The sequence below is a fragment of the Bactrocera tryoni genome, chromosome 3 (assembly GCF_016617805.1).
Source record: "Bactrocera tryoni isolate S06 chromosome 3, CSIRO_BtryS06_freeze2, whole genome shotgun sequence".
Taxonomy (NCBI): domain Eukaryota; kingdom Metazoa; phylum Arthropoda; class Insecta; order Diptera; family Tephritidae; genus Bactrocera; species Bactrocera tryoni.
In genome coordinates this window covers 56,429,302-56,455,936 of record NC_052501.1, presented here as the reverse complement: position 1 = coordinate 56,455,936, position 26,635 = coordinate 56,429,302, and the positions used below count along the sequence as shown (strand labels likewise).

General features: G+C 36.4%; 2 protein-coding genes across 4 annotated transcripts in view; both read left to right on the top strand.

Moving 5' to 3' along the window:
- Positions 1 to 228: 228 nt before the first annotated feature.
- LOC120772358 (cytoplasmic phosphatidylinositol transfer protein 1) lies at positions 229 to 12,630 on the top strand. The gene is made up of 7 exons (XM_040100923.1): positions 229 to 466; positions 537 to 685; positions 796 to 884; positions 11,436 to 11,443; positions 11,512 to 11,583; positions 11,648 to 11,780; positions 11,839 to 12,630. The coding sequence occupies exons 1-7, from the start codon at positions 416 to 418 to the stop codon at positions 12,111 to 12,113; spliced, it is 777 nt and encodes a 258-aa protein (XP_039956857.1). The 5' UTR covers positions 229 to 415; the 3' UTR covers positions 12,114 to 12,630.
- Positions 12,631 to 16,708: 4,078 nt separating this feature from the next.
- LOC120771899 (protein singed wings 2) overlaps positions 16,709 to 26,635 on the top strand; it is a 58,309-nt gene continuing 48,382 nt past the window's right edge. Inside the window, exon 1 of one of the 3 annotated variants that reach the window (XM_040100174.1) lies at positions 16,709 to 17,209. In XM_040100174.1, coding sequence (XP_039956108.1) covers positions 17,094 to 17,209 — 116 coding nt within the window. In that variant the 5' untranslated portion in view covers positions 16,709 to 17,093. The remainder of the gene's footprint in view (positions 17,210 to 26,635) is intronic. The other 2 variants (XM_040100171.1, XM_040100172.1) reach the window with 2 other exon arrangements.

The following is a 26,635-nucleotide window of genomic DNA, read 5'->3' as shown; positions in this document are numbered from 1 at the left end:
TCGCAAATGATAAAATAAATTTTTCAAGAGCTCAAAGCATGCCCTACATCAGCTCGAACCTACCTAACCTACGCCTTTTCGCAAATGCCCACATACAGATTTGGCAATGGCAATAGCAATACTTTTGACAGTTAGTATTCTATAAATTCTATCCTGTCGAGATGCCCCATAACCGATTGTAAAGTTGCTTGATTGACTTGATTCAAGCACTTGCAAACCAAACAGCTGTTTGACGTTGGTTATAAAAAAGCACTGTGCAATTGTAAATGAGAGAATACGGATATTCTTCCTAGTCTGAAAAGCTATTGATCAACTAAATTATCCTGAAAACAGGAAGCATATACATTTTTTAACTAAAAGTTTAAAGCACATTGATCAATAAGCAGGTAATCAATATACAACTGTGAGTGAGAAAATGGTCTTATGCAAGGAATACCGCATTTGCATGCCGCTCACAGTGGAAGAGGTAAAAAATAACTTGAATTTTTGTAGTACCAAAAATTCTTTAATGCAATGGCATTTTGAATCTTCTGTAGTATCGCATTGGACAGCTGTATATGATTGCTCGCCACAGCTTGGAACAATCTGGTGATGGTGAAGGAGTTGAAGTTGTGGAGAGTTATGAATTCGAAGATCCCGTGCATGGCAAGGGACATTATACAGAAAAACGCATATATCTATCAAGGTGATGGAGTTTAGTGTGTGGTTAGAGTTTGTAAACAGTACTCTATTCAATAGTATTAAATTATAAGTGAATTAGTTGTTTTAATTTATGTGTTTCTGTTCTATTCACAGTCGTTTACCATATTGGATACAAGCCGTCTGTCCGCGTGTATTTTACGTCGTAGAAAAGTCCTGGAATTACTACCCTTTCACAATAACAGGTAATGATACATAATTATTAAAGTCTGCCATCACTCATGGTCATTCAGGCTCATGTCTTTCATATGTTTTGCATTAATTTTTAAAGTACCTTCCACTATTGTAACATTTTAATTAAAATGTGTTCATTATGCTCCTATTTCAAAACTTTTTGGCTTATTGACACGCTTATTACACTGATTGATTGATTGATGATCTTGCGACATGAAATAAGTACAGATTTCTTCTATCACCTATAGTTTTTTTTGCTATTAGAATTAAAAAAAAAAAAAATAGCGATAAATATATTATTGTTATATTGTTTTATTAACCAAAGATTACCTTAAAATGTTAATGTGGATGTCTTTCGGCGATAGTTTGTTTTTTGAGTATCCTTTAACAATGACCAGCAGTAATCGGCAAGCAAACTGGAACTCCACTTGCCTTCGTACCGTTTCTCCACAGCAGAAATGTCTTGGTGATACCGCTCCCCAGACAGAAATATAATTTTAAGGGAGATGATAGATAGATAAATGTTATGAGGTAATGCACCGCGACCTAGGGTCTATTGTGCCCTCTACGATATCACATGTCTTCCCAGAGTCCCAGCAGCCTGAATAGGTCTAGGAGTTTGCCGGGCGCTACTGAGGTGATGTGATCCCTGCTGATAAAAATGGAATCCAGAGCCTTAAGCCTTTTTCCACAGATTGCTGTGCAATCCTGGATTACGTGTGCTGGTGTTTCCTGTTCCAGGTCGCAGAACCGGCAGTTAGCACCGGAGACTATGCCCATGTTGGACAAGTGCTTCCTGAGCCTGCAGTGCCCTGTGTAAATTGCGACGAGGAGACGGAATTTTTCACGGGGGAGGTGAATAAGTTCCTTGAACCTGGAGAGACTGTACCCCCCTAGTAGCAGTTTGGCGTGGCGCATGCCTGATGCCTGTTGCCAATGCCGTTCTCTGTCCGTTCTTTCCTCCGTGAGGAACAGCTCCTTAAAAGTGTGGGATCCTACCGCTATGTATGGTTCTGGTCCCATCACCTTGGACGCTGCCGCAGCGCGGGCCAGTTCGTCGGCCTTCTCGTTACCTTCTATTCCTTTGTGCCCTGGCACCCAAATTAGGTGCACCCGGTTGCACAAGGACAGGCGGTTTAGCCTCTCTATGCATTCCTCGACTAAAAGCGATTTGATCTCATATGATGAAATCGCCTTTAGTGCCGCTTGCCTATCACTGAGAATAGCTATACGCTGGTTGCGATAGTTGCGGCTGACGTTGACTTCAGCGCACTGACCTATGGCAAAAACTTCAGCCTGGAAGATACTTGGGAAGCAACCCATTGGTATGGACAGCTTAGTACGCGGTCCCGCAATACCTGCCCCAATACCTTCCGGTGTTTTTGAGCCATCGGTGTACCACTGGATGGTATTGTCTTCCAGCAGTTTTTCCAGCGTGGAATCGCTCCACTCCGTCTTGCTGCCGAGAGTAACTTGGAAATTCCTTTTGAAGTTTATTTTCTTCGTTGTGTCGTCCTTTGGGAGGAGGACCAGCGGTGTGCTTTCCGCTAGTGCGTCCATCTGTCTGGAGGACATTAACTTTCCTCTACCGTAGCCTTCTGCTGACATTAGCAGCATGGTGTGGTTTGCTGCTTGTCTTATCACCTGGTGCAGCGGTGTGAGCTCCAGTATGACTTCCAGTGCCACAGTGGGACATCTGCGCATTGCCCCCGAAGCACAGACACAGGCAAGTCTTTGCAGCTTTGACAGTCTCTGGATCACCGAAGACTGAGCTGCTTTGGTGGCCCAAGCCACCGCTCCATAGGTAATAATAGGCCTTACTATCATGGTATACAGCCATCTAATGATTCCTGGCTTGCAACCCCATGATCTGCCGGCCAGGCGTCTGCATACCATAAGTGCTCTCGTTGCTTTGGACAGCGTTAAGTCCAAATGCCTACTCCACCGTAGTGACGAGTCTAAAGTGAGGCCAAGGAATTTGATCTCTTTCGACATTTCCACCTCTGTGCCCCCTATTGTTAGGGACCTCAGGCCCGGAAGAGATCTCCGACTAGTGAATGGGACCACGGTAGTTTTTGCTGGGTTGATGTTTAGCCCTACCGTGTTGCACCATCCTTTCGCCAGGTTTAAGCCCCTTTGAACAATGTCACAGAGAGTGTTTTCAAATCTGCCTCTCGCCATTGCTGCAAGAGGGCCGGGAAGACGCCGTCCACTCCCGGTGACTTATAGTTTGAAAAAGAAACCAGTGCCCATCTGACTGAGTCCACAGTGAACAAATTCTTTGCAGACAGCCAGTCTGAGCGGTCCGGCCTACGTTTGTCCGATGCTGGAGTTAGGTCGGCTTGAATCGTCTCCGGGAAGTGCGCCTGTAGGAGTGTCTCTGCCCTCTCCTCCGCGCTAGTCGTATAGCTCCCATCCTGTCTCTTTAGGGATAATACTGTGTCCGTCTTACCTCTCGACAACGCCTTATGCAGCCGAGCTGCCTCCGGGGTCGAGGAGACGCTGTCACAGAATTTCCTGAAACTTTTTGTCTTGGCAAGCCTGATCTCCTTATTGTAGATCTCCTTGGAGATGTTGCAAGCCATTTTTTATAGGCAGTAATAGGCAGTCTTTGTAATTGTCAGTTTTCACATTTCCAAGAAAATTTTTAACAAGGCCATCCAGGATAGTATTTCAGTTTCATTGAGCAATTTACTCTCTTATTTTACCCTCTTTCATTTCTGTCCATTGCCTTAACAAAAGTCTTCATTAAATCCAATTTCATATGCAAAGGGGGTAGTAATACCTTTTTTACATATGAACGGCATGAGATAAGAGCACAGGAGGATATTTGTTACCGTTATGAACCAATACCGCCTTTATACTAAGTTTAGAGGAATCAATGAATAGACGCCAATCACGTAGATCATGTTTCTGTCTTAGTGCAATTTGTGAGGTCTTTCTGCCTTTTTCTGTAAAACGTAATATTTACATCACTTTGAGGAGAGTGTTCCAACCTTTTAGTCTAGAAGTTCGAACTGCGATTTTGAAAAGCTTAAATTTCGAACTAAGTCATTAAGTTCACCCTGTGAAATTAGATGCGGCACTGTTGAACATCCTGGTAAATCAAATAAAGGATCGCTTGTCATTTCCTTTGCGGTTTCTGTAACATCACTTGAAGAGCTAATCGATTCTAGTTCTTCATCGAGACTCCAAGAATCGGGTGCTTTTAGAATAGGAAGTTGTAGTTAACCGTATGTTAAGATTTCGGTCCATTACCTTTAATATTCGTGAGGCAAAAATAACAGTCTGTAACATGTTCTTTAGGTTCTCTCCAAACCATTGGCACTGCAAAGGGCATTTTACGATTTGAACCTTTTAACCAATCTGTTAACAATGTTACAGTAGTTTTACAACAGATATGAGGGGCCCATGCTTTGTCTTGGTTCCCAACTTTAACCCCAAAATACAGTTCGTAAGCTTTTAGCACAAGCGGAGTAAAATGACGTTTTTGCGATTTAAAGGTTAGTTCTCCGCACACATAACAAAAACTGTTGGCACTATTTACGCACTGCCTAGGCATTGTACCTAAAAATCTTAAACGTAAAATAATATGATCTTAAAAACTATCCAAACATATAAAACGTAACCGATTCGAACACCGTTCGTGATAAAAAGCAGGCAGAACCGGTCTAAACCGGATAAATCCCAGATCGTTTGAAAATAAAAGATGATGCAATATGATGAAATTTTATGTATTGTAAAATCAAAGCCGCAATCAATCAAAAATTCTGTTCACAGATATGACTTCAGGGTATCAAACTGCATTAGAAACACCTAAGAATTTTCATGTCACAAATTATGTGTCTACCAATGTTATTAATGAACGCCATTAGCACTAGCCTATTGTCGTGCACCTATAAAAGCTTTCACTTTCCAACAAGTTATTATATACCCACAAAAAGTCCTTATTTCTACAACATCCCCTCATTCTGTAGTGCTGCAAAAGTGTGTACGGCATTCAACTTTTTCCATTTTAATTGAACGTTATGCCCACAATTTAATTTAGATTAAAAAGCCAATTAGGTGTGGTAACCAATTCAGGATATAAATAAACTCCTAAAATAACTACTTCTTTACGTACTTACTTAAAATAACTGTTTGAATACATACTAATACATCCAGACGCATGTTATGTGACCTATGGTAGACATTAAATACCATTGTATAATATTATTTACAAATAAATACGAACGCGTTATTGCCAGAAAAATAATCAAAGGGATTTTAATTGAGGTTTAAAATGTAGAAATAATGAATTTTTAAAATCGAAACCGAAAGTTTTTATTTTTGACATTGAGGTTTATTTATAGACATTTCGAAACTTAAGCCAACAACAAACTGTAGCCTTCTTAGGACTGGTCTGCTGGCACAGGACTATTTCTACATTAAACTTTCCATTTAAAATGTCTCAAGAATATTTCCGATGAACTTTTGATGATGAAACGGTTCACCCACAACTACCACCGAAAAGTTTATCGTTGCTGTTTAAATTTTAAATTTTTTGTAAGGCTGAGAAGTTTGATTTACTTCTCGGCATTTAACTGAAAATTGTTTGTTTTTTGTTTTGTACACATGCTTTGGTTTAGAAATATATTTTTTTAATTGTTTTGAGTTTTAAAAATATTTATATGTAGATTAACCTATCTTTTAAGTTGGATTAAAATGGAAAAAGCGGGATAAATTTTTCTAAAATCGGTGCAGAATATTAGAAGTTTAGCCCGGACAAAAGGTGACACGTAATTGGTTTACATATATGTAGATATATCATATTTCACTACGCGTGAAACATAGCGAGGATCAAATTCTTGACAGATTGGTCGGTAAACATACCTTCGACCATCAGGATAAATGTGATTAATTTTGGTTAGATCGCTCCAAACAACATACTGGCATTAATTTGTTGTCCAAGATCAATAAGAGTAGGAAAAGTCTACGCGTTGTTTACTTTGAATTTTAGTGAGAAGTGGTTTCCTGCGTGCTGACCTACCGTGAAGTCCAAATTCGACCAAACACTGGGAAATTGTATTCTTGGATATTTAAGCATTATATTCCTCTTGAATTTCACGTAAAATGTCGGTGAACTCTTTTTTTTTTGTCTCTTCGGGAGATAGTAGCAATTCTGCGGAGTATTTCTGTTGAAGTTTTTCGGTTTTTTTCTTTATGAGCAATATTGAAAAAGTTTTAAAATTCTGTATATGCTTAAGGACATTCAAAACAATTTTTTTTAGCATTTGACCTTGTTCGAAATTTCTTTGCAGCCGCGAAGGGTAGGTGTACAGCTGCAACTTTTCCTCGTTAATAAACTTAAATTTACTATTTGGGAAAAAATTAACAGAACTTCAACTGCACAACTACAAAACTGAGCTGAATTTGGTAGTAAATAAAGTAACATAAACAATATAAGGCTTTTAGGAATGTAAATAAGGGTATATCAAAACATTTGACCATTATACTCATCAGCACCTTACAAAAACGGAGAATTTCTAATTAGCTTCCAACAGCTGTAAGTATATCAGTTGCTCGTTGGCCCCTTAACAATTCAGCTGACAATAAACAACTAAACACATTCTATGTATGTGATTGCCAATGATAACTTGAATGATAATTCTACCCTGAACAGGGTATATTAAGTTTGTCACGAAATTTGTAACACCCAGAAGGAATCGTCGGAGACCTTATAAGGCTTTTAGGAATGTAAATAAGGGTATATCAAAACATTTGACCATTATACTCATCAGCACCTTACAAAAACGGAGAATTTCTAATTAGCTTCCAACAGCTGTAAGTATATCAGTTGCTCGTTGGCCCCTTAACAATTCAGCTGACAATAAACAACTAAACACATTCTATGTATGTGATTGCCAATGATAACTTGAATGATAATTCTACCCTGAACAGGGTATATTAAGTTTGTCACGAAATTTGTAACACCCAGAAGGAATCGTCGGAGACCTTATAAAGTATATATATAAATGATCAGTATGTCGAGCTGAGTCGATTTAGCCATGTCCGTCTGTCTGTCCGTCTGTCCGTCTGTCTGTCTGTATATATATACGAACTAGTCCCTCACATTTGACATGAATATTATTATTATTTTTTAAGGCAACAATGTAATCTCTAAAAAAACTTATTCAGAACGGATTACTATATATGCTATAGCTTCCATACAAACTGAACACATAGTTACTAACAGAAATGCACCTGTGAAGGGTATTTAGCTTCGGTGCAACCGAAGTTAAAGTTTTTTCTTATTTTTCAGTTTGATTTTCGAAAATGTTTCAATAAAAGTGAGTCTAAAGGGGTACATAATGTGCTATGTATATATGTATGTTTTTGTTGTAAATATGAAAACCTTACGTTTAGAGTAGTTCGTAAAATTGGTATAGCGTTTATCATTAATGTGATGTCCTATATGTAATTAGTATTAGAGATTTTGGTCGTCTTATAAATAGCGTAATTTGTAAGCAGTCTCTAGTCACTATTTAAGACATTTTGAAGAAAACAAAAATAGCTGATCAGACCTGTTCGTTCACAATTTAGAGATTTTTGTGACTATTACGAATTTAGTTGCAAAATCGTCTCAAGTCACAAAAATTGTCTCTAATTTAAAATCTCTAATTTAGAGACTTGTGCCAGTATCACAGTACAAAATTCTGGTATTAGATTGATATCTAAAATAATAAAATAAATTATACTGTACTGATTAATACAAACTCTTCAGCATCAAAATATGTGGGTTTTCAAACCAATTTTGTTAGAATTATTTTCGGAACTGTATTATATTTTATGAAAACTATTTTGCATAGTATTTATAAATTTTTACATGATTCCTTTATTGTTTTATTCAACTAATAAAATGTAGTCGATATTACACCTAATTACATTTCAACTTCGTTTTCGTAATTATCCCTGAAAATGGTCTATTCAGTTTGCCACGAAGTTTGTAAGACATGGAAATAAACGTCGAAGACACAATAAATGATGTGCCTAACGGGCTGAGTCGATTTAGCTATGTCCGTCTGTCGGGTACACACGAACTAGCTCCTTAATTATTAAAATATCAATATAAAATTATGAACACGTCCTTTTGTCCCCCAGAAGATGTTAATTTGCAGGAACCGTCCACATCCGAACACTTTAGTACATAGCTGCCATACAAACTAATCGATCAAAATCCAGTCTTTTTTTATACTCTGGAAACCTGTTGGTACAGAACATAATAGTTTTTTCACCTAACGGTTGTATGTATCACCTAAAACTAAGCGAGATAGATATGGCGTTATGTACATATATATAATTAATCAGGATGACGAGAAAAGTTGATATCAGGGTGAGCTGAAACTTGAGTAAAAATTGAGATATCTTGATGAAACTTGGTAAGCGGGTTCCTTAGTACAAAAAAAAGTACGAAGTTCGTAGAAACTTAAAAAGTGCCATAACTTGTCGTCGTATATCTCATACAGCTCATCGTTCCATTGAATGCGATATTTACCGTGGCCAACGTGCAAAGGACCATAAATCTTGCGCAGAACTTTTCTATCGAAAACTCACAACGTCAACTCATTGTCATTGTCCATGCCTCTGCACCATACAGCAGGACGGGAATAATGAGTGGCTTAAAGAGTTTGGTTTTTGTTCGTCGAGAGAGGACTTTACTTCTCAATTGCCTACTCAGTCCAAAGTAGCACCTGTTGGCAAGAGTTATTCTGCGTTCGATTTCGAGGCTGACATTGTTGTTGCTGTTAATGCTGGTTCCAAGATAAACGAAATTATCTAAAACTTTGAAGTTATGACAACAGTGACGTGGGAGCCTAGTCACGAGTGCAACGACTGTTTGTTTGATGACAGGAGATATTTCGTCTTTCCCTAATTCACTGCCAGAATCATTTGCTTTCCTTCCTTATGCAATCTGGAGAAAGCAGAATTAACGGTGCGGGTGTTGAGGCCAATGATATCATATCATCGGCAAACGCCAACAGCTGTTCACTCTTATAGAGATTGTACCTATTCGATTAAGTTCTGCAGCTCGAATTATTTTCTCCACGATAGGGAGTCTCCTTGTCTGAAACCTCGTTTGGTATCGAACGGCTGGAAGACATCCTTCCTGATCTTTTGGTATTGCTCAACGTCAGTTTACACAGGCGTATTAGTTTTGCGGCGATACCAAATCCACACATCGCGGCATAAAGACAGCTCCTTTACATGCTGTCAAAAGCAGCTTTGAAACCGACGAAGAGGTGGTGCTTGTCCATTCTCTTTTTACGGGGTTTTTCCAAGATTTGGCGCATGGTGAATATCTGGTTAGTTGTTGATTTGCCAGGTCTAAAGCTACACTGATAAGGTCCAAACAGTTTGTTGACGGTGAGCTTTAATCTTTCACACAATAGGCTCAATAGAACCTTATACGCGATGTTGAGGAGAGATATCCCACGGCAGTTGGCGCAAATTGTGGGGTCTCACTTTTTGTGAATTGGGCAGCGCACACTTAAATTCCAATCGTTGGGCATACTTTCGTCCGACCATACTTTACAAAGAAGCATGGTCCTTATCAGTTCTTCACCGCCGTGTTTGAATAGCTCGGGCGCCAATCCATCGGCCCACGATGCTTTGTTGTTCTTCGGATAATTGCTATTCGAACTTCTTCATGGTCGGGCAATGGAACGTCTGTTCCATCGTCTTCAATTGGGGAATCGGGTTCGCCTTCTCCTGGCGTTGTGCTTTCACTGCCATTCAGCAGGCTGGAGAAGTGTTCCCTCCATAATTTTAGTATATTCTGGGCATCGGTTACTAAATCACCTCCTTGTGTTCTACAAGAGCATTGTCCGGTCTTGAAACCTTTTTCCCCAAACCATTTCGGCCTCTTTCCTTCAACTATCGGTTTCTATTGTAACATTGGGACCAACCGGTTGACTTTGCTCCATATATTTGTGATTGAGGTACCTTAATGAAACTCAGGGAATATTGTTTTGGTATGTGTCATGATAATAGTTAATAGATTAAAACAGGTCAATACTACTCCAACTCCATATACTACATATAATGATTTTCGTTTTTCTAACAAATCTTATGCCGAATTTGTTGGTCAGTATATGAGTTATATAAGTATATGTATTAGGGTGTTTTTTTTAACTATTAATTTTTTTCAATTCCGTCATGAAATTTCCTTGAACATACCCAAAAAAAAATTCCCTGAAAATTTGAGCCCTTATTATTATATTAACATGAAGGGGCTATACCAGTGTAACGCATGAAAAATTAGGCGATTTTCGTGAATTTTTTTTTAAGAGAAAGTATGCGATTGAATATTTCTAATTTCTTTGAACGTAATAAATTATATTTTCAGCTATATTTAAAAATTCTTTTTCTACAAAAATGTTGAAAAATTACGTACTTCGGAGGTGCCAAAGAAAAAGTGCCCCAACTGCTGGCATGATTCCGGCCGTATGAGTAGCTGAAACAAAAAAAATTGAAAAGTTTATTAAACTTAAAGATATTTCCTATACAATGACCTACGATCTTTGTAAAATATTAAAAATTATCAAAATGGCGTAGTTTTGAAAAAAAAAATCGTTTTTTTTAGGTAAAAAATTGCCGTTTTTTTAATGCCAAATTGACAATTTTCAACCAATCAAAAATATCGTAGGTCGTTGTATAGTAAATGTATTCAAAAATACTCAGTTTTAATTTGAAGTCGATCGGTCAATTTGTCGTTTAGCTATGACGCCAGCAATTTTGAAAAATGTCGTTTCGATAAAAATGCGTTTAAAATTTCACTTATATATGTTTGCACCTCCGAGCGGTAGCTCTTTAGAACGCTGCCATCCAAAAACTATTCAAGATACGACCTTCCCGATTTCCCAGGATATTTATGGAAATATAAGCTATCGAAAAAGCAAATATAAAAATTTTTTGTTTTGAAAGTGCCCCTTAAGGACTGGACCAAGGCATGTAAAAATTTTCCCTTGAAAATACACGAAAATCGTGATTTTTTGTCTTTAAATTTCTATAGCTCAGAGGCATTTTATGGCATAGCTTTGACTTTAGATACATTTTTCACAGAATTGAACACTCTACAAAAGTGCCCATTACGACTCAAGGGCTCAAATTTTCAGGTTTTTTTTTTTGGTATTTCCAAGGAAACTTCATGTGGGGATTAAAAAAATTAAAAGAGTTAAAAAAAAACACCCTAATATGTACATATATATAAAATTGCTTAGATTTCGATCCTCTGGGTGGCGTTTTGCTCCAAGTTGCACGAGTAGAAATTGTTCAGTTGTACCCGAACTTAGATCTTTCTTACTTGTTTTTTTTTTTAGTTTTTTATGTTAATTTCTTAATTAAAATTTATGCAAAAATTTGAATTCATCTTGAAGTGTGATGTTGTGCCCTTGTCCATTCCACCCTCATAATTATGAATAATTAGAATTAACCACACCTCTCTCTTGTACTATAATTTGAATTAAACGCCTTTGTTCTTTTCATATACGTGTACCGGCTGTATTCTTTGACGCAAATTGTAGAATATACCGTAAGTGCAAACACATTATTTTCCACAAGCATTTTAGTCAAAAAATAACCTGTTTTTTATATTTATAGTGCTCCTTCGTGCCCAAATTAGGCATAACAATCAAAACTAGATACGAGAATAATAATGGGTGCTCAGAAAACGTAAATATGTTCAAAATAAATTTATATGTATATTTACATCCATTTCTTAAACATGCTTTTATAGTGTCTGGGACTTAGCGAAGAGGAATTACAGACACGCTTATTGGAGGAAGTAGACATTGCATTTGATGAGCTTTCCAATCAGAATCTTTATAAAAAAGAGGAGGATCCCAAATTTTTCAAATCTGAGAAAACAGGTGTAATATTACTAAATTTATTCGTATATTAATTTTTTATTGTACAAATACTAACTAGGTCGCGGTCCTCTCATCGAGGGTTGGAGAAGCATGGATGATCCCATTATGTGTTCCTACAAACTGGTAAATGCTTCCTTCGAAGTTTGGGGTTTACAAACCAAGGTAGAAGATTTTATACAACGTAGCATACGCGACGTTCTGTTGTTGGGTCATAGACAAGCATTTACATGGATTGACGAGTGGTATGGCATGACTTTGGCCGATGTGCGTGCATTTGAAAGACAAAAGCAAGCTGAAACAAATGAAAAATTAAAAGCAACTGACGATAATTGATATGCGAAATCAACAAGTGTCGATACTAATGTGGTTTAGTTTCCTAGGAAAGCGCTTAAAACAAAACAAACTAGAGTTTAAGGAGTAAAAACAGAAGGAAGTGTAAACATTTAGGACGGTTAATATAACCTTTGAATTATCACAAGATAATACTAGTTCTCAGAAGAAAATGTTATGGCTTACTGAAAATGTTAAAAAGCGAATGCTTGCTTAAAGAGCTCGAAGAAATAGATAAAACATATAATTACTCAGGAAATTAATGTTCTAAATTACGAACAACGCGCATTTAGCGTTTTCACAAAAGATTGATGATAACTTCCACATTGATTATTTTAAGTAAAAATTCGTTATTAAATTACACATAAAATCAGATAACAACATATTTCACTACTGTCACACATGCATTTAACTTGGCAACATTTTTCTTTCATGCAAAAAATATTAGTTTCGAAAGTGAAAAATGCTTGTTCGAGTTATTTTTACTCTTGAAATACATACATTTTCCCCAACTACGAAATTATTTTGAATATACTATATGTTATGTCTGTAAATCAGCGTTTGAAAAACTACGCTACTCTCGTAGCATTTCATTTTACTCTTGCTACCGCTCTCACTTTGTCGGGAGCCGCAGCATAGCCTTAGCATAACAATGTAAAGTATGTGCTCTACTCTGCTCCGAGTTTTGTTAGGTAGAAAACTATAGCTGGAGCGGGAGCAAAAAATTAAATTCTGCGCTATGCTCTGGCGTAGCGGTAGCAAAAAATTGGGAGCGGTAGCACAGCAGAGCAAATGAAAATTTTCATGTGCTACAGCTCCCGAATGTGTTTGTTGTTTTTTTTCTTTTTTTTTTTGCTATTTTCTGGCATTTACAAGTATGGTACAAGTTGGTATATAAAAGAAAGTCGTTTATAACTCAAGAACGGCTGAACCGATTTGGCTTAAAATTGGTGGGGAGGTAGTTTAGAAGCAGGGTAAGGACATAGGATACATTTTATCTCTTTATGCTAAAATTCAATACAGCTCATAAATACAAAAATTATATTTCAAATCATAAGCATTTGTTCAAAATTTATGTAAAAATCATTAGAAAATTTTAGTAATTCAAAAATAGAAAGAAATAAGTAAAAAATTTTCATATCCAAACATGCTTAGTATATGGGTTATACTGATTTTGCTCCTTAACCAGGTAGTTTTCTTTTAAGACGAACCCGTCCGATATATTTAATATCACAACAAAAAATGGCATTGAAATTTTCATCGTCAAGGCACTGCGGATACTTTGCTAGATTATTGGTCAAGGACGCAAATGCATTCATAACAAACCAAACGGGATATCTAACATAAAGATATAGCGGAATAATTGGAGTGTTGATAAAAAGGTTTATTATAATTTTAGATATACAGAAATCTTTTCGATTCTTTGCAATATACATTGAAGTATGTATATGCGTACAATTTCAAACTGATTCTTCCTAAAAAATTATAAAATTGCTAAATATTGGGAATGGTAGAATAGAACTGCAAATACACAGTGCAATGGATTAACACATTCGCGTAAATTGCGAGAATTCCCGTCATTCATGTTTCCTTCAATAAAACAATTGCGGGAATTCCCGCGCTATATTCCCGCAATTTCTTCCGCACATATAAAAATGCCATAAAATACCTCTGATCTGTAGGAATTTAAAGATAAAAATCAGGATTGTAGTGTATTTTCTATGGAAAATTTTTACAAGCCTCGGTCCAGTTCTTAATGTAAATATTTAGGGCTAAAATTTTCAGGGAATTTTTTTTAGGGTATTTCCAAGGAAATTTCGTGACGGGACTGAAAAAAATTAATAGTTCAAAAAAAAAACACTCTTAATGTATATAAAAAGGGGGAAAGTATATGTACATAGTTAAAATTAATTTCGAAAATTCATAGTAATTTAGTATTGTAATACATTTGGAATAGATGATGTTTTTGGTAATATAAAATTGGTAAATATTTTACATAATAAAAAAAAATTTATAATTTATTCAATTATTATCTAATTCACTTTATTAATATATTTCTTAAAATATTTGATTTTAGATTTATAAAGTCACTTTATGCAACAAAAGTGCCAAAATGATTTGCATAACATTTTTTGTTTGAATTATTCAATTAATTCAAATATTATGCCAGAAAATAGCAAAAAAGAAAAAAAAAACAACAAACACATTCGGGAGCTGTAGCAGATGAAAATTTTCATTTGCTCTGCTGTGCTACCGCTCCCAATTTTTTGTTACCGCTACGCCAGAGCATAGCGCAGAATTTAATTTTTTGCTCCCGCTCCAGCTATAGTTTTTTACCTAACAAAACTCGGAGCAGAGTAGAGCACATACTTTACATTGTTATGCTAAGGCTATGCTGCGGCTCCCGACAAAGTGAGAGCGGTAGCGATAGCATAGCAATAATTTTAGAAATTTTGCTGCTACGGAGTAGTAAATGAGAACCCTGCTGTAAATGCTTAGTGCAGAAGTAATTTTAGTTTTGAAATGAGTAATCAAACAAAATGAATGGTTAATTTATTTTGAGTCTAAACTGAAAATAATAGAACCCACATGTTAGTTAGTTGAATTTTACTAGCCAAATAGTATACACATGTACATATTTTATTTTTAGTAAAAGCAAAAAATTCAAATACAAAGACATATTTTGCAAAAAGGAAATATAACTTTTACTTTAAAATTAACATTTTATAAAATATAAATTGACTTACTGAATTATTAATTGTGTAAAAAAACAAAGATACATACTACGAATTTTTCGGTTTCTGCTAATTCACATCTAATTTCTAACTGTTTCATATTAAATCGCCAAATGTAAACTACTTTCAAATCATATAGTTAGCGCATTGCATACTTTTAGGCGAAATATAGACTTTTTGAATTGAATTTCAACTCCTTTAAATTCCTTTAAAACTTTAAAAACCTTCAGGAAACTGTCAACTTTTACGTTTTTCCGGCCAGCCGCAGTATTTAGTCTGAAAGAATTTATCCCACCTTCGGTGTCCACTGAGATCATCAGATTTCCTAACACCATTTAAGGAATGGCCAACACGTTTTTTCTTTTTCCTTTTTTCGATAATTGTGTAATTTTACGACTAAATTTATTTACTCATTAGAATTTTTTACTTCTACCTAAATGATATGCCAAAAATTCTATATGATTCCCGTTGAATTTTTCCGCAGAGTCTTATTGAATACACAATGTAAATTATATAGTAAATTTAATTTAATATCCTGTATTTATTTACAACTTCATTCCGCGGAATTAATATTCAATGTTAAATATAGAAGGTGTTAACAAGAAAAAACGTTAACTTCGGTTGCACCGAAGCTAAATACCCTTCACAGGTGCATTTCTGTTAGTAACTATATGTTCAGTTTGTATGGAAGCTATATGCTATAGTAATCCGTTCTAAACAATTTTTTATAGATTACATTGTTGCCTTAAAAAATAACATATACCAAATTCGTGAATATATCTTGTCAAATGTGAAAATTGTCCATACAAGAACTTGATTCCGATCGTTCAGTTTGTATGGCAGATATATGTATAGTGGCCCGATATCGGCTGTTCCGACAAATGAGCAGCTTTTTGAAGAGAAAATGACGTTTGCAAAATTTCAAAAAGATATCTTAAAAACTGAGAGACTAGTTCGTATATATACAGACAGACGGACAGACAGACAGACGGACATGGCTAAATCGACTCAGCTCGACATACTGACCATTTATATATATACTTTATTGGGTCTCCGACGATTCCTTCTGGGTGTTACAAACTTCGTGACAAACTTAATATACCCTGTTCAGGGTATAATGAAAAATAATGAAAAACGAGGACACGGTGAGTGAAAAAATACGCTCACATACTTAGAGAGCGTAAAAAAATTTACATAGTACAAAAGCAGGTGTGAAATATAATTTATAGCACAATATCGTATAAGAATTTCGTTGTTTCGTAAAAAAACTAAATCTTTCAATTGTCACTTGTCAAACAAAAAAGAATCGAATGTTAAAGAGGAATCCGCCACTCCCATTACAACTTCGAACATATAAAATGAACTTAATGGTTTTTACTTTTGATTTTTCAGCAACATATGTACATTTTTTTTATCAGATTCTGGAACTGAAAATGCCGATTACTCCATTTTGTCTGCCTTTTATAGGTTCTCTGGGCATGCATATTCTCAGAATAACTAACAATTTTACTTTAATTTTATCCTACCGCTAACAAATTTTATATACTTATAGTATGTAGATGCATCATACATCATCGTTTTGGTAAGCAATAAAATTACATGTGTAGCGACAAAGTTTGGTTGACAGCTCTTGTTTACGAAATAATTCTCTCAATGCAAAATAGCATAAAAGCTATGATATCTAATGATGCGCCTACCGCGCAAAACAGTACACGATGCTGTCAGATCTAACAGATAATAACAAACATCATACGCGTCAGCGTTAATGTCATTATCATTACGCTTACGCGAGCAGCGCGTCAGCCTGCGCTCTACGCTGCGATAAAGTGTTCGGAAATAACGCCGTGGCGCTTAGCTTACCACTTCAGTAAAATTTGAACGCGCGTACGTAGCGTGCTAGGTCGCAAGCTGCGGGTTAGCGTTAGCCACTTGTTTTGGCACGCTTTTCGCATTCATATTTCAGCGTTCATAAGGCACGCGTCGGTTCGGAAAATACATTACAATACTCATTGGAAAAAGATCAACTTTTTTGACGATAAATCTCTTGGCTTCTCTTCTCTTCGAAGCGTCGCTCGTGTTGGTTGATTTCACTTGCTCACATTTAAATGTAATTTGTGATTAATTTATTATCGGTTGTAATGATTTCCGCCGCCTGAGAATTTCGTAAATAAAATAGTGGAACAATTGCCAGATATTTCTTGTTAGCGGAACGCGCATTACTGTCAGGTCGATTGTTTCAAAATAAGAAATGCCTCCAAAAGTGCCCTCAGCCATGTCATGGATCTCGTCTTCTGTTGTGATTTGTTTTCGATTCCGGCCGCTGCTGCTGTTCGTGTTTTTTGCTCTATGTGTTGCTTCTTTACGGTGAGCGCTAATTTTGTTGTGTTTTATTTTAATACTTTTTTAATGTATGAATGCCAAGAAAAATGTGTGAAAAATAATATGTTTATAATTTCGCTTCCTCGATCTCAATGTTATAAGTGTATTGACAATCCTGCAGATTTAAACATTGTCATTTTAATTGCTTGCAAAGCCGAAGAAATATTTGAAATTAATTTCGGCTAACGAAAATGTTGATAGTACATATAATTTAATTCTCTAATTTTTAGCATCCCATTTCAGTCTATCGCAGTTTAGTTAAATGTAAAAACAATGAATAATTAAAAATATCCATCCTCCTAAAAAATCAGATGTCGAAGATTAAAAAAAAAATTTAAGTAAAACGGCAAGTGCTGAAAAAATACCTATGCCAACGGTCACTCAAACCATTGGAAAGGACAATGTAAGATTTAAACGGCATCGATAGCTTTTCGGTGGTGAAGATTGATCTTCAAAGGTCACCGAAAACATTTTTGAAGCACCCTTTTTGCCTGGAATGTTTAATGTAATATTCTGTTGCAACAGACCAATCTTCAAAAGGCCACCCTTTAACATTGGTTTGACTTTGACATGTGTATAAATAAGTCTCAAAGCAAAAATATCAATATTCAGTTTCGATATTGAAATTTCATTATATTTGCCATTAACAAATAATTGTATCAATTGTTAGTTTATTATAATAAACACTCATTACAGTTTATGCCGAAATTATATTTGATGAAGTGTTTTTATTGTAACGGCCCAAAACAATCTCCAAATAATTCGATTGGAGTTCTTTAATTGTATTCTACAAAAATATTAGAATCCAGGCAGAAACCTCGTGTCATTATTCATAGTAGGAAAATTCACCGGCTTTGCCGTTTTTCGCATATACATACATATGTATGTCTAATTCTTTCCTCCCCTATTAGATCTCATTATTAGAATAGTTTTTGAAAAGACGTTATACGCAACAAAATATTTCTATCGGAAGTTGTGTCTGCTATTAAAGTAGAGCCTCCCAGGAAAGTAACTGATATAGTACAATGCTTTCGATGTCAGGAATATGGACATACCAAGATGTATTGTACAAAGACATTTAGATGCGTTAAATGTTCTATGTGCCATCCAACCACAGAGTGTCAGAAAGACAAGGATTTACCTGCCAAATGTGTTAATTGCTTACAAGATCATGCTGCTAGCTATAAGGGCTGCAAAATTTATCAAGAATTAGTTGCAAAGCAGAAACCTAATAGTCGTTTCTTTAGTCAGCAATCAAGTAAAGCTCCTCAGGAGCATAATGTTTCCACTTCTTACGGGACAAATGATTTTAACAATAGGAGTAGCTGCCCAACTTATGCACAGATACTACGCGAAAATAGAAATTTAAGTAACGAGGATCCATTCGAAAAAATCGAGGCTTTATTAGCAAAACAATTTGAATTAATAAACAATCTCCTCAATATGATATCTCTGTTAATATCAAAAATATGCAAGTAGATATTCGAATTGCTATATGGAATGCGAATGGGCTTTCCAACCACACAGAAGAAGTAAAAATTTTCCTCAAATCTAATTACATTGATATATTTTTGATATCAGAAACTCATTTTACAAATAGGTCACACTTTAAAATTCATGGATATGATCTAATTGTTGCAAATCATCCAGATAATAGAGCTCATGGTGGCTCTGCGATATTAATAAAAAGCGGGCTTAAATATAATATCGTGGAAATAATAAATAAAAACGCTATACAGGCCGCTTGCATTAATGTTAAATGCATGTCATTTAATATTAATGTGTGCTCAGTGTATTTTCCACCACGATTTTGTTTCAAAGAACAAGACTATTGAAACTTTTTTAGAAAACTTGGCTGTAAGTTTATTGCTGACGGTGATTATAATGCCAAGCATCCTTGGTGGGGATCAAGATTGGCAAATCCCAAGGGAAGAGAGTTGTATAAATGTATAAATACCAACAATTTTTCAACAATATCTACGGGGAAACCAACGTATTGGCCATCAGACCCCCGTAAAATACCAGATATTTTGGATTTTGCAGTTTATTTTGGAGTATCACGACATCATCTGGATATTTCTGACAACTTTGACCTAAGCTCAGACTATTCGCCTATTATAATTACTTATGGCGCTGCTCTTCCAGCACTCTCAAATAAATATAAAATTGTCACACCTGGGACAAATATTTTGCTATTTCAAGATTGGAGAGATGCCAAACTAAATACAAATATTTCTCTCAAAACTGATTTAGAAGTGGATACGGCTGTGGAAACATTTACAAACATCATTTCTGAAGGAGGTATGAGGAGTACTGCACCAGCCAAAACTATGGTAGCGAATACTGTTTTTATAAAAGCTGAGCTTAGGAACCTTATAAGTAACAAGCGAAAGCTTCGGAAAATTTGGCAAACAAGTAGGTGTCCATTATATAAAACAAGATACAATACAGCATCAAACCAACTTAAAAAACGCTTACATGAAATAAGAAATGAAGCAACTGCAGAGTTTCTTAAAAGTCTGGAACCTAACGCGAAGGACTACGAATACAGCCTTTGGAGAGCTACCAAATATTTAAAGCGACCTACAAAGCGAAATTTTACCATACGTAATTATAACGGAGATTGGTGTAAAACTGCCATAGATAAGGTTGAAGCATTTGCACAACACTTATACTCAACGTTTCAACCAAATTCAAACCTTGCACCTGAAGATACTGAAATAATACAGTTCCTGGATGTACCTTGTCAAATGTGTCTTCCAATTCGTAAAATAAAGAAGAATTCGCCAAACTGAACCAAAAAAAGGCACCAGGCTACGATAAAATTGACGGAAGAGTTACGAAAATGCTCACTCAAAAGAGTATTATATTTTTATCACTAATTTATAATGCAATTTTGAGGTTACACCACTTTCCTACACAATGGAAATGTGAACACTCATTACAGTTTATGCCGAAATTATATTTGATGAAGTGTTTTTATTGTAACGGCCCAAAACTATCTCCAAATAACTTCGATTGGAGTTCTTTAATTGTATTCTACAAAAATATTAGAATCCAGGCAGAAACTTCGTTATTATTCATAGTAGGAAAATTCACCGGCTTTGCCGTTTTTCGCATATACATACATATGTTTGTCTAATTCTTTCCTCCCCTATTAGATCTCATTATTTGAATAGTTTTTGAAAAGACGTTATACGCAACAAAATATTTCTATCGGAAGTTGTGTCTGCTATTAAAGTATAGCCTCCCAGGAAAGGAATTCGCCAAACTGAACCAAAAAAGGCACCAGGCTACGATAAAATTGACGGAAGAGTTACGAAAATGCTCACTCAAAAGAGTATTATATTTTTATCACTAATTTATAATGCAATTTTGAAGTTACACCACTTTCCTACACAATGGAAATGTGCGGAGGTTATAATGATTCCAAAACCAAACAAACCCGAAAATATTTTGTCGTCCTACCGTCCTATTAGCTTGCTGGTGACATTCTCTAAAGTCTTCGAAAGAATACTTATGAGTAGATTGTTACCAGTTTTGGATAAATGCAATATAATACCGGAACATCAGTTTGGGTTTAGGAGAGGTCATGGGACTCCAGAGCAATGTCATCGTATAGTGAATATAATTACAAATGGTTTAGAGGAAAAGCTGTATTCTGCGGCAGTATTTCTTGATATACAACAAGCATTTGACCGAGTCTGGCATCCAGGCTTGTTATATAAACTGAAAAAACTACTTCCTGCTCCATTTTTTCTCTTATTGAAATCATATTTAGACAATCGCCACTTTTATGTTCAAATGGAAGGAGAAACGTCAAAACTATACAGTATCCGTGCTGGTGTCCCACAGGGCAGTGTTCTGGGACCTATCCTTTACACAATATTCACTGCTGATCTTCCTGTTGTTGGTGATGTTCAAGTAGCCACTTACGCTGATGATACAGCTATAATTGCATCCAAAACTACTGCGGTGGAAGTAACTGAAGTTATTCAAAATGAAATAATAGAAATTGAGCGATGGCTTAAGAAATGGAAAATAAAGGTTAATGCTGAGAGATCGAAACACGTCACATTTGCTCTGAGAAGAGGAGACTGTCCGCCTGTATTTTTGAATAATACATAAATTCGACATAGTGATTCCGCAAATTATCTCGGACTCGATATAAATCGAAGAGTAACTTGGGAAAGCCACATTAAAAGCTTGAGAAAGAAGCTCAATATTAAAACAAAAAAATGAATTGGCTTCTTGGGCGAAAATCTCAGCTTAGTTTGGAGAACAAAGTTCGAATTTATAAGGCTATCTTGAAGCCTATGTGGACCTATGGTATCCAGTTATGGGGTACTGCAAGCCAATCAAATATTGAAATCCTTCAACGATATCAGTCCATCACTCTTAGACTTATTGTTGACGCCCCTTGGTTTGTGGCTAATGATCAAATACACAAAGATTTAAATATTAAATATGTTAAAGAAGAAATAAAAAGTATAAGCACAAGGTATGTTGAAAAGCTACATGGTCATGAAAATGTTCTGGCAATAACTCTACTGGATAATAGCGATACAACTCGAAGGCTTAAAAGAAATCACGTTTTAGATTTACCTTTTAGAGATTAAACTTTGTAAATATTGTAAATAAACTTTTAATTATAGAATTTTGAATATAATAGCTGTTCTCACTGGAGTTCAACTATTTATGTTATAATATTATTTTTGAACTAATTTACTTATTGTCTTATTGATAGATTGTAAATGTTGTGTCTGCACACAAAACTCTCGCTTCTCGCTGTTTAAAATAAATTTAAGTCTTTGGGACAACAAAAGATCCTTGAGTAACAGCTTATAACTAGCTACCCATTCATTACGATTTTATTGATTAAGTTTTCGCTACAATTACATTTTCCCAAGAGAAACATTGGAAAAGAATCTTTAGTTCGACAGCTATGCAATCTTCTAGCTTTAAAGACTAAAAACGCTTACAGTAACAGAATTGCAAAACTGATAATCACATTATTGTATTATTACTATTATTGAGTTTTTGTATCAAGATTACTTCATAAAGTCTTCAATTATTTGTTTTGCTCTTTTTCTTGCGTAATGTTTCGGAAGATAGAAATCCCAAAAGTCGTTGTATTTCTCTTCTTTTTCTTTACTGGCGTAGAAACCGTTTACTCGGTTATAGCCGAGTTAACAACAGCTCGCAAGTCGTTTCTTCTTTTCGCAAGGTGACGCCAATTGGTGATTCCAAGCGAAGCCATTCGGGCGACATGACCTAGCAGCGTAGCCGCTAATTCGCTGAATTCTTTCAATGTCGTCGTATTAATCATACAGCTCGTCGTTCCATCGAATGCGATATTCGCCGTGGCCAACGCGCAGAACTTTTCTCTCGAAAACTCGCAACATCGACTCATCTGATGTTGTCATCGTCCATGCCTCTGCACCATATAGCAGGACGGGAATAATGAGTGACTTAATTGCCTACTTAGTCCGAAGTAGCATCTGTTGGCAAGAAATATTCTGCGTTCAATTTGGTGTTGATGCTGGTTCCAAGATAGACGAAATTATCTACAACTTCGAAGTTACGGCTGTCAACAGTGACGTGGTTGCCTAGTCGAGAGTGCAACGACTGTCTGTCTCGTTCACCACCAGACCCATTTGCTTCGCTTCTAAATCCAGTCTGGACAAAGCAGAACTAACGGCGTGGTTAGGGCCAATGATATTAATATCATCGGCATACGCCAGCAGCTGTACGCTCTCATTGAAGATTGTGCCTTCTCGGTTTAGTTCTGCTGCTCGAATTATTTTCTCCAGAAGTAGGTTGAAGAAGTCGCACGGAAGAGAGTCTCCTTGTCTGAAACTTCATTTGGTATCGAACGATCCTGACGGTGCTTTTGGTGTTGCTCAACGTCAGTTTACACAGCCGTATTAGTTTTACGGGGATCGCGGCATAAAGACAGCTCCTTTTCCTGCTGTCAAAGGCAGTTTTGAAATCGACGAAGAGTTGGTGAGTGTCGATTCTCTTTTCACGGGTTTTTTCCAAGATTTGCCACATGGTGAATATCTGGTCACACTGATAAGATCCAAACAGTTTGTTGACGGTGAGCTTTAATCTTTCACACAATACGCTCAATAGAACCTTATACGCGGTGTTGAGGAAACTTATCTCACGGCAGTTGGCGCAAATTGTGGGGTCTTCCTTTTTGTGTATTGGGCAGAGCACACTTAAATTCCAATCGTTGGGCATGCTTTCGTCCGACCATACTTTACAAAGGAGCATGGTCCTTATCAGGCGGGTAATATTCGAACTTCTTCATGGTCGGGCAATGGAACGCTTTCTCCTGGCGTTAAACTTTCACTGCCATTCAGCAGACTGGAGAAGTGTTCCCTCCATAATTTTAGTATGCCCTGGGCATCAGTCACTAGATCACCTCTGAGGGCTCTACAATAGTATGCTCCGGTCTTGAAAACTTCTGCTAGTCGCCGCATCTTTTCGTAGCCCCTGGCCCCTGTCGGCCAGATTGTCAAGCTCTTCAAACTCACGCATTTCGCCCTCTCTATTTTTCTGCCTGCAAATCATTCGGCTATCGGTTGTGATTGCAGCTTCTCGACGTCGATCCTTCCTTGTGTTTGTTGACGTGCGTTTTTTGCTGCACAGAGGCGCATGCGGATCTTAGCTGCAACAAGATAGTGGTCCGAGTCGATGTTAGGACCTCGGAGCGTACGCACGTTTAGAACACTGGAGACGTGTCTTCCATCTATGATCGTTCTGGTTGGTGGCTTTTCGATCCGGAGACAGCCAGGTAGCTTGATGTATTTTCTTATGATGGAATCTAGTACTACAGATAACCATATTTCGGGCTCTGTCGATGTCATCAGCCTCAACTCATTTGGGTGGTTTCCTCGTAGAGGCTGAATATACCGACTGTTGCGCCAAAGGTAACTTCCTTGCCCACCCTGTCGTTAAAGTCGCACGATGTTTAGCCTTCCCACTTTAGCTCGCCTTGAAACGGATGTTCTTTTTCTACCCAGAGGATACTCTCTCTAGGACCGGAAGTCGTGAGCTGCTTGTGGATAAGTAAAATAATCGTTTCTGGCCACTACCAAGTGAATGGCAATCAGATAACTTTCCTCACTTACGTGAACTTCTACAGATGACTCCATCCTCCATCTGTATTTCAGTTTTTCGCTTTCACTACATCGTCATGATTCTGTGGAATAAAAGTCGTCGTAAGAAGAAGTTTTAGTAAATTATATAGGAGTTTCTTCAGATCTTATCATCAGAACCGGCCGTACTCACCAACTTTCCTAAGTAGCTACCATTTGGCGAACACTCTAGTTTCCTACAAAAACTCATTCGATTATGAAACATAGATAGATACAGTTTGTACGATCTTTGACTTGAAGGAAGATGTTATAGATTGAAGGTTAGCGCATTAGATATGTTAGTTAGATGAATAAATTGATAAGCAAACAGATAAATTTTCAATGAGCTTTATTTGTGATTCATTGAGAATCGGTCATCTTTTATAGACAATGTTATTCTAGTTTAAGTAAAGACAGTACCACAAAAGAATTAAGCAATACAACAATTGATTAAAACACCGTGTGAGCAAACTCGTTATAGTGTTTATCTAATAATAATACTAATAACAAGTAAGAAAGGGCTTTGCTCGAGTTCAACCGAACATTTTATACTCCTGCAACTTGCAATAATCAAAGCCAGGGAAGTACCTCAAGATGTAAAATATCAACGACATGATCGAATCTAAGCAATTTTATATATAAATTTATAAATAAATATACTATATATATCTCATACACTGACCGAAATATTTGGCATAAGATTTGTTAGAAAAACGAAAATCATTATATGTTATGAGCATATGGGTTGGGGTAGTATTGATCCGATTTTATCTATTATATAAAATGTTCACTGGGTTTCATTAAGGTACCTCACATACAACTACAAACCATATGGAGTAAAATCAGCTGCATGTTCGCAAATGCTGATGTTATTTATATGGGGGCTGGTTTTCGCCCAATGATGCACTGTTATAAGTAAAACAAGTTCTGTAAATTTCATTGAGATAACTCAAATATTGGCCGATATATGCAGTATAAAGTCACCAGGAAGTTCGAAAATTTTTATATAAGGTATATGGTTTCACACCAGTTCCTTTAAAGCCATCTCATACCATCTCGGTGGTCCAATTTATTGTCTCTGGTGTATTTAGTTATTGATTTATTGCGCTTTTAGTGGTTTTGAACAGTACTGTTATATGGGGAGTGAGTGGGGTTATATTCCGATTTCATTCATTTTCACACTGTCGGTAGGAGATATACATATATAGTAAGTATAATATTTGTGCTGGGTTTGGTTTAGTAGTTTAGGAGATATGTACATTAAATTATTAGAGGACGATGCCACGCCAACTTTTCAAAAATTTTTACCCACATGTGCTCTTTGCTTCTCAATAAAAAAAAATCAAAATATTATACTCTGTAGTAACATGTTGCAAGAATATAAAAAACTAGCTGACCCCGCAGGCGTTGTCTTGCGTGAAATTATGTGTTTTGAAATGAAAAAAAAAGTTGAATGTACCATATTTTGTGTTTAAATCAGTTATTTGCGATTTTTCTAGATTTTTTTCAATGTAGCGCATGGTTTCTGTTCCGGTGCGTAAATGTATAGGGAAGATAGGTTTCGAACTTATGAACACGCCACGTATAGCAGGCCGTGTGAAAAACATGGCATTTCCAGATTTATGCCACACACTTCTAGCGACTATCCTTGTGTCCTGTTGATTGTCATTTCAAATGCAATTTTCCCCGGAAACAGTATAAGTTTCAACTGAAATGGCAAATCGTTGGAACTCAAAGGAATTCGTAGAATCAAGCATCAAGTTGGGTTCCACACAGTTTCGGCGCAAGAAGATTGCGAAACATAATAATGACAGATCCAACTTTGAGACGCAATCGATGCGGCGGCATACCGAGCCTTTCCAAAGAATTTAGAAATTGCACTGGATAATTCACGGCTTCGTCTTCATTGTCAAGATGATCGGATTTTGCCCATTTTCAATTCTTAGCGAATACGATGTAAAATGTCTTCGGCAATGTAATTTTTGTTCGTATCCCTTAATTGACGCAGATTTGAAGGCTGATATGTTGAAATGATCATCGCGAAAAGTGTGCGAACTTCAGTGGCATGCGAAGTAGCTATCGCATCGTCCATCGTTTGAATACAGCGATTACCAGGATGTCCATCTACTGGTTACCTGGATGTCCATCTACTGGTTGGCCTTGTTTTCTGTGTAAACATTTCTTCGACGATGCATTCTATGTATAGTTAATATCAAGGCATTTCCGAATAGAGCAATTTTCTCGCAAACGGATCACTGACGCAAGT